The sequence below is a fragment of the Pelophylax lessonae genome (genome assembly GCF_965119305.1).
Source record: "Pelophylax lessonae genome assembly, chromosome: 8".
In the NCBI taxonomy this organism is placed as follows: Eukaryota; Metazoa; Chordata; class Amphibia; order Anura; family Ranidae; genus Pelophylax; species Pelophylax lessonae.
In genome coordinates this window covers 227138175-227151816 of record NC_138775.1, presented here as the reverse complement: position 1 = coordinate 227151816, position 13642 = coordinate 227138175, and the positions used below count along the sequence as shown (strand labels likewise).

The 13642-nt window shown below is 42.8% G+C and overlaps 1 protein-coding gene across 6 annotated transcripts in view; it reads left to right on the top strand.

Annotated features, from left to right (window-relative positions):
- The window catches only part of RASAL2 (RAS protein activator like 2), a 580981-nt gene that overhangs the window by 465600 nt on the left and 101739 nt on the right, over positions 1-13642 (top strand). For all 6 annotated transcript variants that reach the window (XM_082265231.1, XM_082265230.1, XM_082265229.1 and 3 more), the window contains one exon: positions 11378-11490. In XM_082265231.1, the coding sequence (XP_082121357.1) occupies positions 11378-11490 (113 nt within the window). The remainder of the gene's footprint in view (positions 1-11377; positions 11491-13642) is intronic.

Sequence of the window (13642 nt, the reverse complement as noted above, 5' to 3'; positions counted from 1 at the left end):
CCAACGAAGGTAAACCAGCAAACCTGGCTTTATGGTCATGGACAGCCAAGGCTAAGTAATGCATGTGGAGAGCAAAGGCTCGCCCTTGTAGTCCGATCTAATAGAAGAACTATAATTGCTGAAAAAATGTATAGCTGGTTCCAATAGAAAGGTGTCAGAACACCTTGTGCACATCACAGTTTGTTGCGTATGGCACTGTGTAGCCACAGACTGGTTAGGGTGCCCATGGTGACCCATGGCCACAGTCAAAAGATCCTACAATGGGCATGTTGACATCAAAACTGGACAACAAAGCCATAAAAGAAGGTGGCTGGTCTGATAAATCACCTTCTTTAACATCACGTGGGAAGAAGGCCAATGGGGGTTCAAAAGATCTGCTACTGACAGCTTGGTGCCAGATACATCCACATACCTTCAGAAGTCTGGTGGAGTTGATGCCTCGATTGTTCAGGACAGTTTTGGTATCAAAAGGGGGACATACTCAATAATATGTGGATGATGGTTTAGTTGATCAGTGTATATATTTTTTTACCTCTGCCCCTTTCCCAGGAGCAGTGCAGCGGTGTTGCCACCACTTGCAAGGGGCTAAGGGAATCCAGCAATTGCAGATGCACTTATAATTACATTTTTAATGGGAGGTGATCGTTTTTATTACAAGGCTCACTGTACATCATCCCATGGTATATGTGCTTTGCCATACATTTTAAATAGTACCTCAACACACACACACACACACGAGTAAACCAACACCCCTGCGTTCATTAGAATGCATGTATGTAAATGCTTTGTGTGATTTGTTTCTAAAAAAGTGCATGTACTTTTTTATTTTTCATGCATTGAAGATCTATAAAGGTCGATTTAATGTGAAGAGGCTCCTTTAAAGAAACACTGCCATTATTAAAAAAAGGTAGTTTCGGGAACTGAACCAACTTTCAGCCAATGAAGTCGCAAATCTTGGCCTGCGTATTTGTTAGGACTATTCCTTAGGAAGTAGCCAAGGGATCAGCATGACAGCCAGGCAGATTTTTTCTCATAATCATTCTTTGAAAGGAACTTTTCACGATGGAAGTATGGAGGACTTCTGAATATGACTTCTGAAAATGCGAGTGGCTTTGAATATTTGGTGCAGGGTTTGTGTTACTCAGGGGCAAGGATTTATATACAGTACATGAATTATTTTATTGGAAACCTTGGTATGCTATTTTAGTTGCACAGCAGATGATGGCGTTCAGCCTCTGTTTTAACATTATTTCTTCTCTTGGCTGCAGTTTCTCCATCTCCTCACCTAGTTTCACATTTCTCCTACTAAATTACAGTGAGTGTTTCCCAGCTACCCATTAATATGATGAAATTAGGTGCACCAACCCTTTTATGCATTAAAATGCCTCCACCCCCCTCCTCCTTCCCGCCATTTTGAATCAATTTGTGTTTAATATAATAAGCCACTGCTTTGATTTTTTTTTCAGTGCTGGTATATCCCTATTTTTGTGCTAATGCTGTCAGAAATTGCCTTTACCATCATATTCCACTTGTTAAATCTTCCAGTAACCACCTGAAAACACTCCTGAATAGCTGTATCTTCTGGGATGATCTTTATTGCTAATAATTTGCCTTTCCCATAATGCAGGAATATGAAACTCAAATTAAACAAAGCGCTAAATTAAGTATGGTAATTCTGCGAGCGGCTTCAGGGGCATCTTCACTTTTGTCCCAAGAAATACTAAAATAACAACTACCGCAGGTACTTTTACAACTTTATCAAACTGCAAGGAGACATTTACTAAAGCATCCAACCTAAAAATTATGAAAGGGTTGATTATATAAGGTTTAGAACCGTCTAGCATAGGCGGCTCTCTACTTAGGCAAATTAGGCGGTCGCCTAAGGCCTCGCACCTACAGGGGCCTCACAGCCAGTGGCGGAGTGACAACATTTAGAAGGGCGCAGTCAGGGAAATCTCCCAAGTAAAAGATTGTTTTAAATCCTCGGATATAAAAGTTGCAGCAGTGTGCTGCAGTCCCTTCACTGCGGCTGCCAGGTTTCTGTTGTCCGCTGACACTTACCCCGCCTTCTCTGCCTGGGGATTGGCCGTCTGATCATGTAATCAATGTAATGTGGAGGAATCGGTGGGCATGTACCTGCATCAGTAGGAAGTGACTGCCCAGTCAGCTCACTCTGCTATCATCGGTTGTTCCTCTGGGAGGAGAGCTCTGCCCTGGCCCAGGAACATACAGGTAACCAGGCCCCGACTTGTCACTCTGCAGGCTGGTCATAGATTTGTGGTGTCTACTACGCAAAGGGGGTGAGTAGCCCCAGGAAAGTTGGAAGAGTCTTAGAATGGTTGGTGGAGGAGGAGGAGAAGAAGAAGGCCCTGGGTGGCTGGGGGATAAGAGGGTGGCTGGAAGAGAAGGGGAGGATCCCTGGGTGGCTAGGGGAAAAGGAGAGGGTCCCTGGGGTGCTAGGGGAAAAGGAGAGGGTCCCTGGGGTGCTAGGGGAAAAGGAGAGGGTCCCTGGGTGGCTAGGGGAAAAGGAGAGGGCCCCTGGGTGGCTAGGGGAAAAGGAGAGGGCCCCTGGGTGGCTAGGGGAAAAGGAGAGGGCCCCTGGGTGGCTGGAGGAGAGGGCCCCTGGGTGGCTGAAGGAGAAGGAGAGGGCCCCTGGGTGGCTGGGGGAGAAGGAGAGGGCCCCTGGGTGGCTGGGGGAGAAGGAGAGGGCCCCTGGGGGACTGGAGAAGGAGAGGGCCCCTGGGGGGCGGGAGGAGAAGGAGAGGGCCCCTGGGTGGCTGGAGGTGGAGAAGGAGAGGGCCCCTGGGTGGCTGGAGGTGGAGAAGGAGAGGGCCCCTGGGTGGCTGGAGGAGGAGAAGGAGAGGGCCCCTGGGTGGCTGGAGGAGGAGAAGGAGAGGGCCCCTGGGTGCCTGGAGGAGGAGAAGGAGAGGGCCCCTGGGTGGCTGGAGGAGAGGGACCCTGGGTGCCTGGAGGAGGAGAAGGAAAGGGCCCCTGGGTGGCTGGAGGAGGAGAAGGAGAGGGCCCCTGGGTGGCTGGAGGAGGAGAAGGAGAGGGCCCCTGGGTGGCTGGAGGAGAAGAAGGAGAGGGCCCCTGGGTGGCTGGAGGAGAAGAAGGAGATGGCCCCTGGGTAGTTGGAGGAGAAGAAAGAGAGGGCCCCTGGGTGGCTGGGGAAGAAGGAGAGGGCCCCTGGGTGGCTGGGGGAGAAGGAGAGGGCCCCTGGGTGACTCAGGGAGGAGGAGAGGCCCCCCGTGATGCCAGATTTAGTTGCCAGGGAAGAGAGTGACAAACATGGTGGAGATGGAGCCCTTTGTTCTACACAATGACAGCACCCGAGGTGGAAGGTGAGGGGTAGCGGGGATGTGACATTACATAGCATATGGACTGTCAATTATTGGTAGTTTTGGCTGGAGTTGTCCTTTAGATGTTTAACTCTGTTGTTTTTCCCCCCAGCTATGAGGGACTGAGGAATTACAGCCCACTATGCTGGGACTTATAGTGCCCTAGAATGTGGAGGACTAAGGAATTCTCAGTCCCTCACAGAGGGCACTACAAGTTCCAGAATAGCAGGCTGCCATGCCTTAGTCCCCACAGAGGGTACTACAAGGCTTAGCATAGCAGGCAGTAGTTCCTCAGTCCCCTACAGAGAGCAGTACAAGTCCAAGCATTGCAGGCTTCCATTCCTCAGGGAGGAATGGCAGTGCACTATACTGGAATTTATGTGGGGACTCAGGTATGGCAGCCTTCTGCAGTCGGACTTGTCATGCCCTAGACTGTGGCGGACTGAGGAAGGGAAGTGTAAGGGGGTCTCTGTAAACTCTGATGCAAGGGGGAGCTTTGGTGACCACAGAGTTCCCTTTTACACCAGAGTCCCCAGCTTTCCCCCTCAAATCAGGGTTCCCAGAACTCTCCTTACATCAGAGTCTCCAGCATTCCCCCTTAAATCGGCGTTCCCAGAACTCCCCTTCAGAGTCCCCAACATTCCTCCTAAATCAGGGTTCCCAAAACTCCTCTTATATCAGAGTCTTCAGAGTTCCCTCTTACAGTGTAAGGGGGAAACTCGGGAGACTCTGATGTAAAGGGGGCTCTATGAAATTTGATTTAAAAGGGGGACTCTAATGTAAAGAGGAATTCTGAGGACTCTGATGTAAGGAGGAGATGCTGGGGGGAATCTGATTTAAAAGAGAACTCTTATGTAAGGGGGGGACACTGAACTCTGATGTAAGGAGGGACTCAGGGAATCATGACCTATAGGGAAATGCTGGGGACTGTGATGTAAGAGCAGACATATATATATATATATATATATATATAGACATACATACCCGATGTTTAATTATCTTTGATTAAAGAAGAATTGCTTAGAGAAAATTCTAAAAACTGTGAATTCACAGTACAAAGGTTAAGGCTCTTAATATATGCAATTTATACAGTTAATTTTTATCGCTTGAATTATTTTCCCATTATGGGCGTGAGTGGGGCTTCATGTCCAAGTTTTGCCTTAGGCCTCACAAAGCCTAGAGCCGCCTCTGCCATCTAGACCAGGGGTCTTCAAACTACGGCTCTCCAGTTGTTGAGGAACTACAATCCCCATCATGCCTAGTCATGGCTGTGAATGTCAGAGCTTTACAATGCCTCATGGGATGTGTAGTCCTGCCTCATGGGATGTGTAGTCCTGCAACAGCTGGAGGGCCGTAGTTTGGAGATCCCTGGTCTAGACCACCATCAATTAAAAGTTTGCTTGACATGGCTGGCCTAAAGTCCTAACTTTCTTGACACATCTGCAAAATAGTACTTTTCAGCGTTCTTAATGGCGCCCCCATGCATCTTGCAAATGCACTTGAGCTCGTGGCTGCCAAAACGTATGGTTCTGCAGTACCATGCAATTTTGTGCAGTGCAATTGTAAAAATTATTTTTGTGCAGTTTACGCGCATAGGGCAACCTTTTGAAGTTTATGGCCTACCGTAAACACATTGTGCACTAACACACAAAAAAAGTGTTCTCTTGGACACACACTAAGCCAGCGTTCCCACCGGTGTGACTTGTCATGCAATCTAGAACTATAAAATCGCACGACAAGTTGCACCCTATTGTCAGCAATGGAACTGTTCAAATCGGTGCCACACTGATTTGGGGAAAAAATGTTCTGCAGTATTTTTTGCAATTTCATGTACGACTTGCATAGACCTCTGTGCATGAACTTGCACAGATTTCAGGCAAGTCATACCTGAAATTGCACTGACCTGCAGCTTTGAAATCGTGTTACTTCAAGTGAACCAGAACAGAAGAAAATGAACTACCCAAAAAGTGCCATCATCTAAAATTTTGAGAGGAAAAAAGTTGTGAGGAGCTATAGACTGGAGAAACATCTACCAGCTAACTCCGCACAAAAAGGGAGAACTTGACTTTCTATGGCACACCATGAAATTAATCATTGCGACTCACAATTAATAAAATATATAATATTTATTCAAAACAATTAAAAAATGAGGACAAAACAGACAATCATTTATGACATACATAACACAAAATCTCCCACTGATCCCCTGTGATCATTGGGGTTAGAAATAGTCCTAGGTTACTCATTTTAATAATTTTTCACTGTTTTGCTCTTGTGTTATGTATGTCATAAATTAGTGTTATGTATGTCATAAATTAGGATTGTCTGTTTTGTCCTCATTTTTTAATTGTTTTGAATAAATATTATATATTTTATTAATTGTGAGTCGCAATGATTAATTTCATGGTGTGCCTTAGAAAGTCCAGTTCTCCCTGGACTGGTACCAGTTAGCTGGTAGATGTTTCTCCAGTCTATAGCTCCTCACAACTTTTTTCCTTTCAAGTGAACCAGACCCGAGGCTCCATTCACACCTGAGCGATTTACTGACGTTTTTCTGTATTTTGTTTTGCATATTTTTACAAGCTTTTTTTTAAAGCATTTTAGAAGTGTATTACAAGCGTTTTACAGCTTCAGGCATTTGTGTTTAGCCAATAGAAAGCACTAGGGGGAGGATAGGGAGAGGAAATGAAGGGTTTTGAAAGCATTTTACAAGCGTTTTTCTGCTCAAGTCAGGCATTCCTATTAAAGTTTATGGGGCACAAAATGCTTATAATCTGCCAAAAGGAAGCTTATGTATTTTGAGCTTCAGGCGTTTTTATTCAGGTGACAGAACGGATATATGTGAACAGGAGCCTGTGAAATGAATTAGAGTTTGCTTGTTGGGCGTTTTGGACCTTCAGAGCTGAGCGTTTTATAAGCTGAAAAATGCTCAGGTGTGAACGGGGCCTGTAAGTAAATACTTATACTGTGAGCTAGTCTTTTGCAAATCCACAGTACTCTGGAAGTCCTTTATCATTGATTGAATGTTTATAAAACAGAGTGTGTATATACCCATCATTTCCTAAAATTATGATAGATTTACTTTAAAGTGCTTTAGTTGAATCCAAAGTCTGAACTGATAGTTCTAGGTCAAACAAACCGCTGTTCCCTAAGCGCATTGTAGCTGAACATTCCAATGTGAATTTTGTTTAAGACTTTTCTGCCTTAAGCTGTACTATCAAAAGAAAAACTAAAGCACTTTTCAATTTGACAGTTCTTTGTTGTCGTTTGTGTAATTTTGAACGGCAACTGTAAATGATAAAATAACCTTCAGACATTCTTCAGCATATGCTGCTTGCAAAATCCCCATATTTGCACTATAATTGAGATTTGCTGCATATCCATGTTATGCTGGCTGAACACAAAGGCACATTGTGCATGAAATTGCTTATGGGAGCTCAACTAAACGTTCTGTTGCAGAATGCCTGAAGCATCATTAGAGGTTTAAATCTAGATTATTGACATTGATTGTCTAATTATAGTACCCTTTGGTGGGATGCTAGCAATTTCTCATTTACGGAAACGGGACAAGCTGATTTAAGTGAACTGATGATGACCAGCTTCATAGTAAAGAATAAGTCAATTGAATGGCTTCAGCTTGTGTGGTTGATTTGGTATCTATGAACAGCGATGAGCACAGGACTCGCATACACTCTTAAGCACAAATAAAACACATGTGATTTGTAAAAGGTTTTTATATATAAAGTGTGTGTGGTCTGTGATCACCAAAGAGATCCTATTGTTCATACCAGTCAATTGAATGCCTCTATCTATCTATCTATCTTAAACCTGGGCAAAAATAAAAACACATTTTCTCGGTCCTCTTGTGGGTCACAAACTCTTTACAGCCCATTCAGACTGGCGAGACACGACTTTGTGGGGCAACCTGTGAAGTCATATAATTGAAGTCAATGCAAGTCGCCTCCAGGTCGCCCCAAAGTAGTACAGGACCCTTTTTCTAAGTCGAAGCGACTTGTGTCGCTCCTATTAGAACGGGTCCTGTACTACTCAATGGCGAGCGACTGACCGCGACTTGTCGGGCAACCAAGTCGCCTGACAAGTCACACTAGTCTGAATGGACTCTTAATCTTCGGGTTAAACTACACCCTGCAGGAGGATTTGATGCTGATGAACAAACTGTAGGTCAGCCCAGGATAACCCCCTTCCACTCATCTGCCTCCTTTTTGCTAGTGTCCCTAGAAGATTTACCAACTTACTTTTCTTCAGCTCTAGTGTGTTAAAGACAAACTTATTTTTTTCCTAGCTTTTTTTTTTTTTTTTTACTTCCCCCCCCCCCCCCCCCCTTAGATCAAGACTCCTCTCTACATCACTGCTTTATGTTTCTCTCTTTGATTGCATGTGGTCATCCTAAGCTTGGCCTTGGAAGTAACCACACCTGGCCCCCTCTGGTCTAAATGTTGTGGGGATAACCTGGAAGGGATCCTTGGGTACTGAGTTCTGTGTTTCCAGACTTTGTTTTTCTAAATCAGGGGGGTCTTCAAACTATGGCCCTGCATTTGTTCAGGAACTACAATTCCCATCATGCCTAGTCATGTCTGTGAATGCCAGAGTTTTACAATGCCTCAGGGGATGTGTAGTTCCACAACAGCTGGAGGGCCGTAGTTTGAGGATCCCTGTTGTAAAGGTTAGCTGCAGAGCACTTTCTTGGTTCAGAGCCCCACACATTGACTCAGTGCTTGCCCTGTCTCTGAAGACTTCACTTAGTAGTGAATGTGTCAGCCAGGCTGGGCACCAGGTGCTACTTCATTTGCTGGACACCTTTATTCTGTTTCCAAGCATGGTTCCTAGTCAAAATTAAAGGTCTGGCACTTTTAAGCTTGGCATTGGCAAATCAAATTTGATCTGACTCCCGCTAAATTGGCAGAATTTTGTTTAGTGGATTGTCCCGTTGGCAGCACCTAGATTGGCCAAAGTTGATTTTTCAATTAACAATTACTGAAAGAACTGGGTGAAAAGTTTTTGGCTGAAAGCACTGATCGGAGTGTTCTGGTGGGGGGGTGGTGGTGGCGTTCCACAGCAGCTCAGCAGGGGAGAGATCACTGTACTAACGGCCGCTCCGACGGTCGGAGCTTACATTTTTTTTTTTTTCTTCATTCAACCCGCTGGCTTGAACGAAAATAAACTATGTGCACCAGGCTTTAGCTGTCAAACAACTAATAGTCATTTAGTTTGCTTCTTTCTAGCAAATCCATTACATTTGGCACTTAGGAGACCAGACACGTAGAGCAAGTTGAGAAAAAAAAAAAAAAAAATATATATATATATATATATATATATATAAAACACATTTACTATTATCTGTGCGGACGTTAGTAAGTTAAAATTGTGGCATTGATTTGCCCATTTTGAGTGGAGTTGGGCAGGGCTGCTGACCCATCACTCAGGAATGATCATTAAATGCAGTAAACCAAATTGAAAAGAAAGTTGTTGGATTACATGCTCTCTATATTCCTATAGAGTATACACTAGATGGCAGACTTTTAGCACTGCTGTAGAACACTAAACATAACTATCGGCTGTACCCAGACTTATTGTCATAATTCATTGTGGTATAACACAACAGATTTGAAGCAATCATGTTGCATTGTCAAGTTACTGACCTGCTAAACAACCAAGCACTGAACTGAGTGGCCCAACCTTCACCTTAACCTTTAAACAGGCTTTAAATAAGTGACAAACAAATTAAAATCTACATCCAACTAACACTTTTTAAGCAGTTACAGAAACAAATTTTTTTTTTTTACTTTTGGAAATGAGGATTAGACCATGTGAATAAAAGCTGATCATTGTTAGCAGTTTCAGCAATGTTGTAAAGTTTGTATTATCATTTGTAACTGCTACTTGGTCTGCATGTAAGGCTAGGTTCATGCTATATGCAGTGGGAATTCATTGGGTGGCCATTCCAGTGCAGTCCCATCTAATGGACATATCAAATGCCTTGTCACCTGTGTGCCCTGTTCACACCACTGTCTTGCGGTCATGTGTATGCAGTGCGAGCCACTCCACTGCGGCGCACTGTGCAGCTTGCAATTGAACTTCAAGAGATGTCTGTGTAGCATCTCAATTAAAGTGTTACTAAACCCACAACAGTAAAATCAGTCTGTATATGCAGTACAGCATGCTTGTTATACTCACTGTGGAACCTAAGGGGTTAATTCTTTGCATTGTGTTTGATCCTGTATGCACAGATCCTCCTCTTCTTCCACTGACTCCAGAACATGTCCAGATAAGACAGAGCCTTTGGAGTCAGGCTGCATATGCTCAGTTTGGTGTATATTGCTAGAGAGAGAGATTTTTTTTTTTTTTTCTTGGGAGAGTGCATGTGATCAGCACAGGGCCAATCAGCACTGTCTAGACAGAGGGTCAGGGGTCATGCAGCCTCATAGGACAGTCAGAGTAGAATGAAAATTCCTCCTACAATCCTTAACAAAACTCTGATAGAACTCATTGACTGTTATATACTGCTGATGAGAAAAGGTATTTAGCCATTTATATTTACTAAAATAATTGCATTTCCATGCTCTGTGTACTGTGGGACACCAGATATAGTGAATGCAGGCTCCTGGGTTTAGTAACACTTTAATGTATTGCGCATGATATTGTGTGATAGGACAGCTCAGTGGAGTATGAAAACTCCTCCTACAAGCTTTACGAGGAACTAATAGAAGTCACAAGACTGCTATATACTGCTGATGAGAAAAGGTATTTAGCAGTTTATATTTACTAAAATGATTGCAGTTCCATGTACTGTGGGAGACCAGATATAGTGAATGCAGGTTCCTGGGTTTAGTAACACTTTAAGCTAATTAACCTTCTTAGCGGTATTCCCGAGCGTGGCTCGGGGTTAAATTTCAGAGCCAAAAGCGGTAACCCGGAGCCACACTCGGGGTACCGCCAGAAGCATCGCTGGATCCTGAAAGCAGGGTTACTTACCTTGTCACTGGGATCCAGCGATGTATCCCTGCGGTGTCTGGCGGCGGTTCTTCCTCCCGATCCTCTCCGTGCCCCGGCTTCCGTCTCCTGCGACGTGACGTTCGCAGGGGGGTGGAACCGGCGGCAAATTCAAATGTAAAACACACCAAACACACTGATACAATGCAAAATAAAAAAAATCACATTAGTTTGCCCCCCAGTGCCCTTTCCTGCAGTTTTACTGTACTATATATATATATATATATATATATATACGTATATACGTATGTGTGTATATGTATGTATGTATATATATATATATACATACTTTAACTTATTTATAGTTTTTTATTATATTATAATTTATGATTTTGTGTTTCAAACGTTATCATAGCCAAGATGTTATAAAGGAGAACGCACAGAAAAAAAAAAAATCATATGTAAATAGTTGGTTTGGGCTGCTCATTCTTAAGAATTACATGCAAAATAATGGTACCGCTTTCAGCACCTAAAATCCGAAAGAATCATACCGCCAGGGAGGTTAAAGAATTGGTTTGATGCGACGAGCTCAGCACATCATCATTGCACTGATCTCTGCCCCACACCAGCTGCTGTGAACAAGCCCTAAAATATTGATAAAGGCATGGTAAATATAAAAAAAAAAATAACTTTATACAGAAAACTAATATTGGTATTACACACACACAGGGATTGATTTACTAAAACTGGAGAGTGCAGAATGTGGTGCAGCTCTGCATAGAAACCAATCCGCTGCCAGGTTTTTTTCCAAGCTGAAGTTAGAAGCTGATTGGCTACCATGCACAGCTGCACCAGGTTTTGCGCTCTCCCGTTTTAGTAAATCCACCCCACAGTTACCAGAATACAGCCGTTTTCTTTAAAATGTTCCTTTAATCCTGAACTTGGAGAATGATAGGTGAGGAATTAGTTTTGAATGTAATAAGTCTCTGTGGGGCTTTACAGACCGTTCTTTATTTTCCAGACACTTTGAAAACCTATCTCTATATAAATAGATCATAGTTCCTCACTCTTTCTGATTTTTCTCAAAGGGTTTCTTCAGCAAACGTCTGAAAGGCTCAATCAAGAGGACAAAGAGTCAGTCGAAGCTGGACAGAAACACAAGCTTTCGCCTTCCATCATTACGTCCTGCAGAGAGTGACAGGTAAGCCCAGTGTCTGCCATTATTTAGTGTTGTCCTGGCTGCTATCAGGCTGTGTGCGATCCAGTCCACCCATCTCCAATTCCACAGTGATAAATAGTCCCATAAATCTGATGGCGACAACTGACTAGAGCCGTTTGAATTTGCTGTTAAAGCCAGGATATAAAAATACTTGTGATGAGAATCCCCGGGGATCCTGTCTGCTAGTATATTGTAGCAGGGAAGATTTATACCATCTTAACAGGATGAAGATGGCTTTATGGCAATAATTAGCTGTCTAATTGGGCTGAATATGACACACAGGGATCCCAGTCAGTGTAAGAAGAGAGGATAATTGTCTCTTGCCCCTATTCATAACACATCTCAGTGTTTTATTAGCTATATTAGACGTAGGGTAGCAGTATATCAGACTTAGATGTGCAATAATACCAGCAAGGTTACCACTACAGTATGCCTTATTTTTAAAAGTTTCTTAAAGGGATGAAAACACCCCAAATATTGGGCATTAATTTAGAATTTTCATTTAGATGTTTTATTCAGCATCTAACAAGTGTGTAGAGTTGACTTTAGTGTTGGGTATCTTTTCGTGATCGGTTTCCTAATGGGCATTGCCCATTCAAAACATCTGGGTTAGTTGACCAGAGGTTGAATCATCAACTTCTACTAAGTTAAAGACTAATAATAATGAGAATTCCATGTTGTGGGTACAGGCTCTGCCATCTCCTCCCATATATGGGGTCCCCTACTAATGTTGTTGCACAGAACGTTGCACAAAAAGTATTTTTTTTTCTACATGTTGCATTTCCTTTAATGTAGATAAAAAATAAAACCAACAAAGATACCGGCATCCTCCAGTAAGGCATGGAGATCTCCCTTTTTAAAGTACTCGAAGAGATTTAACTTTCAAAGTTTCTTGAGGTGATCTCACGCAGGAAAGTATTTGTGATCTCACTAAGAACGCACTCATCTTCATTCCCTTTCCAAAGTATGAAAGAATGGAAGGAACCAGAGATTTGTTTTGTTTTCTGGCAAATAAGAAATGTGATGACTCAAAATGGAGACCTCTAGAATGGTTTTATGCTTCAGAGAAAAAACAATTGTCATTGGCCATTGTTCTCTGTTGTTGAGCAAACATGGGTTTCTGAAGAAAACAGTGTTCCTAAACTTTATAAAGATGGCCTGACTTTTTCATTAAAAAAATCTTGTTTTTATTTAAATAGGGAAAGTGTTTGTAGGTTTCCTGTCCACTTTCATAGATTGCATTCTTTACAAGCTGAAATCTAGCTAGTTCATGGACTGTTTGCTGCTTTTCCTTTTTTCCATTTTATAGTTGAATTTTAAATTAATATTACAATTTCAAAAAGGGAGTGTTCATTCCAAAGAATTAGTCACTAGAATTAGCTGTCATTGTCTTTTAGTACGAATTGTATTTTTAATATGTATATGGTCTAGCAGAACAAAATTTGTTTTACGATTTTATGATAAAGCACTGGTATGCTTTGACTGGAGCAGTACTAATGGAGCAATTCACTGGACTCCAAAAGTGATGCTGGATCTCTTTATGTAACTAGTGCTTGGCTACGGATTGGTCTGTAAAGAAAATATTCCCGATTATTTACTAGTCTATTACAGTTGGTTCCACTAACTTGCCTGGCAGGGGGGCCACTAGCTTGGGCACCTGGAGCAATTTTCATGCATCTCTTGGAATCCCAGGTGCCACTATCATTCCCTCTTCCAGCATCTCTTTGGTTTGGGGGGGGGGGGGATAGATTTCATAGCCCATCTACTTTCTAGCAAAAGTCCTCCCCTCCTTTAGGACTTGTTTATTGCCCCCCCAATAAACACGCATGCTCTCATAGTGCCAAGCTGTTACATATTACGACATACAACCTGGGCAGCTTGCCCCGGCCTTTTTGTAGGGTGAATTCTGAAAATGCTTTTTTTTCTCAACAGTACTCCACTTTACAAAAGCAATGTATTCATAATCTCTGTTTTATTGTTCTCAGCCTATTCATGCTTAGTCTCTATTGTATCTTGATGACTGTTCTCTAAAGTTAATGTTCCTTTTCCAGCTTTGCTTATTTGGCAAGAAGTATTTGCCATGGCTGTATTAGTTTACATTTCATGTTGCAGAAGTCTAACCAGGGTTCCCAAT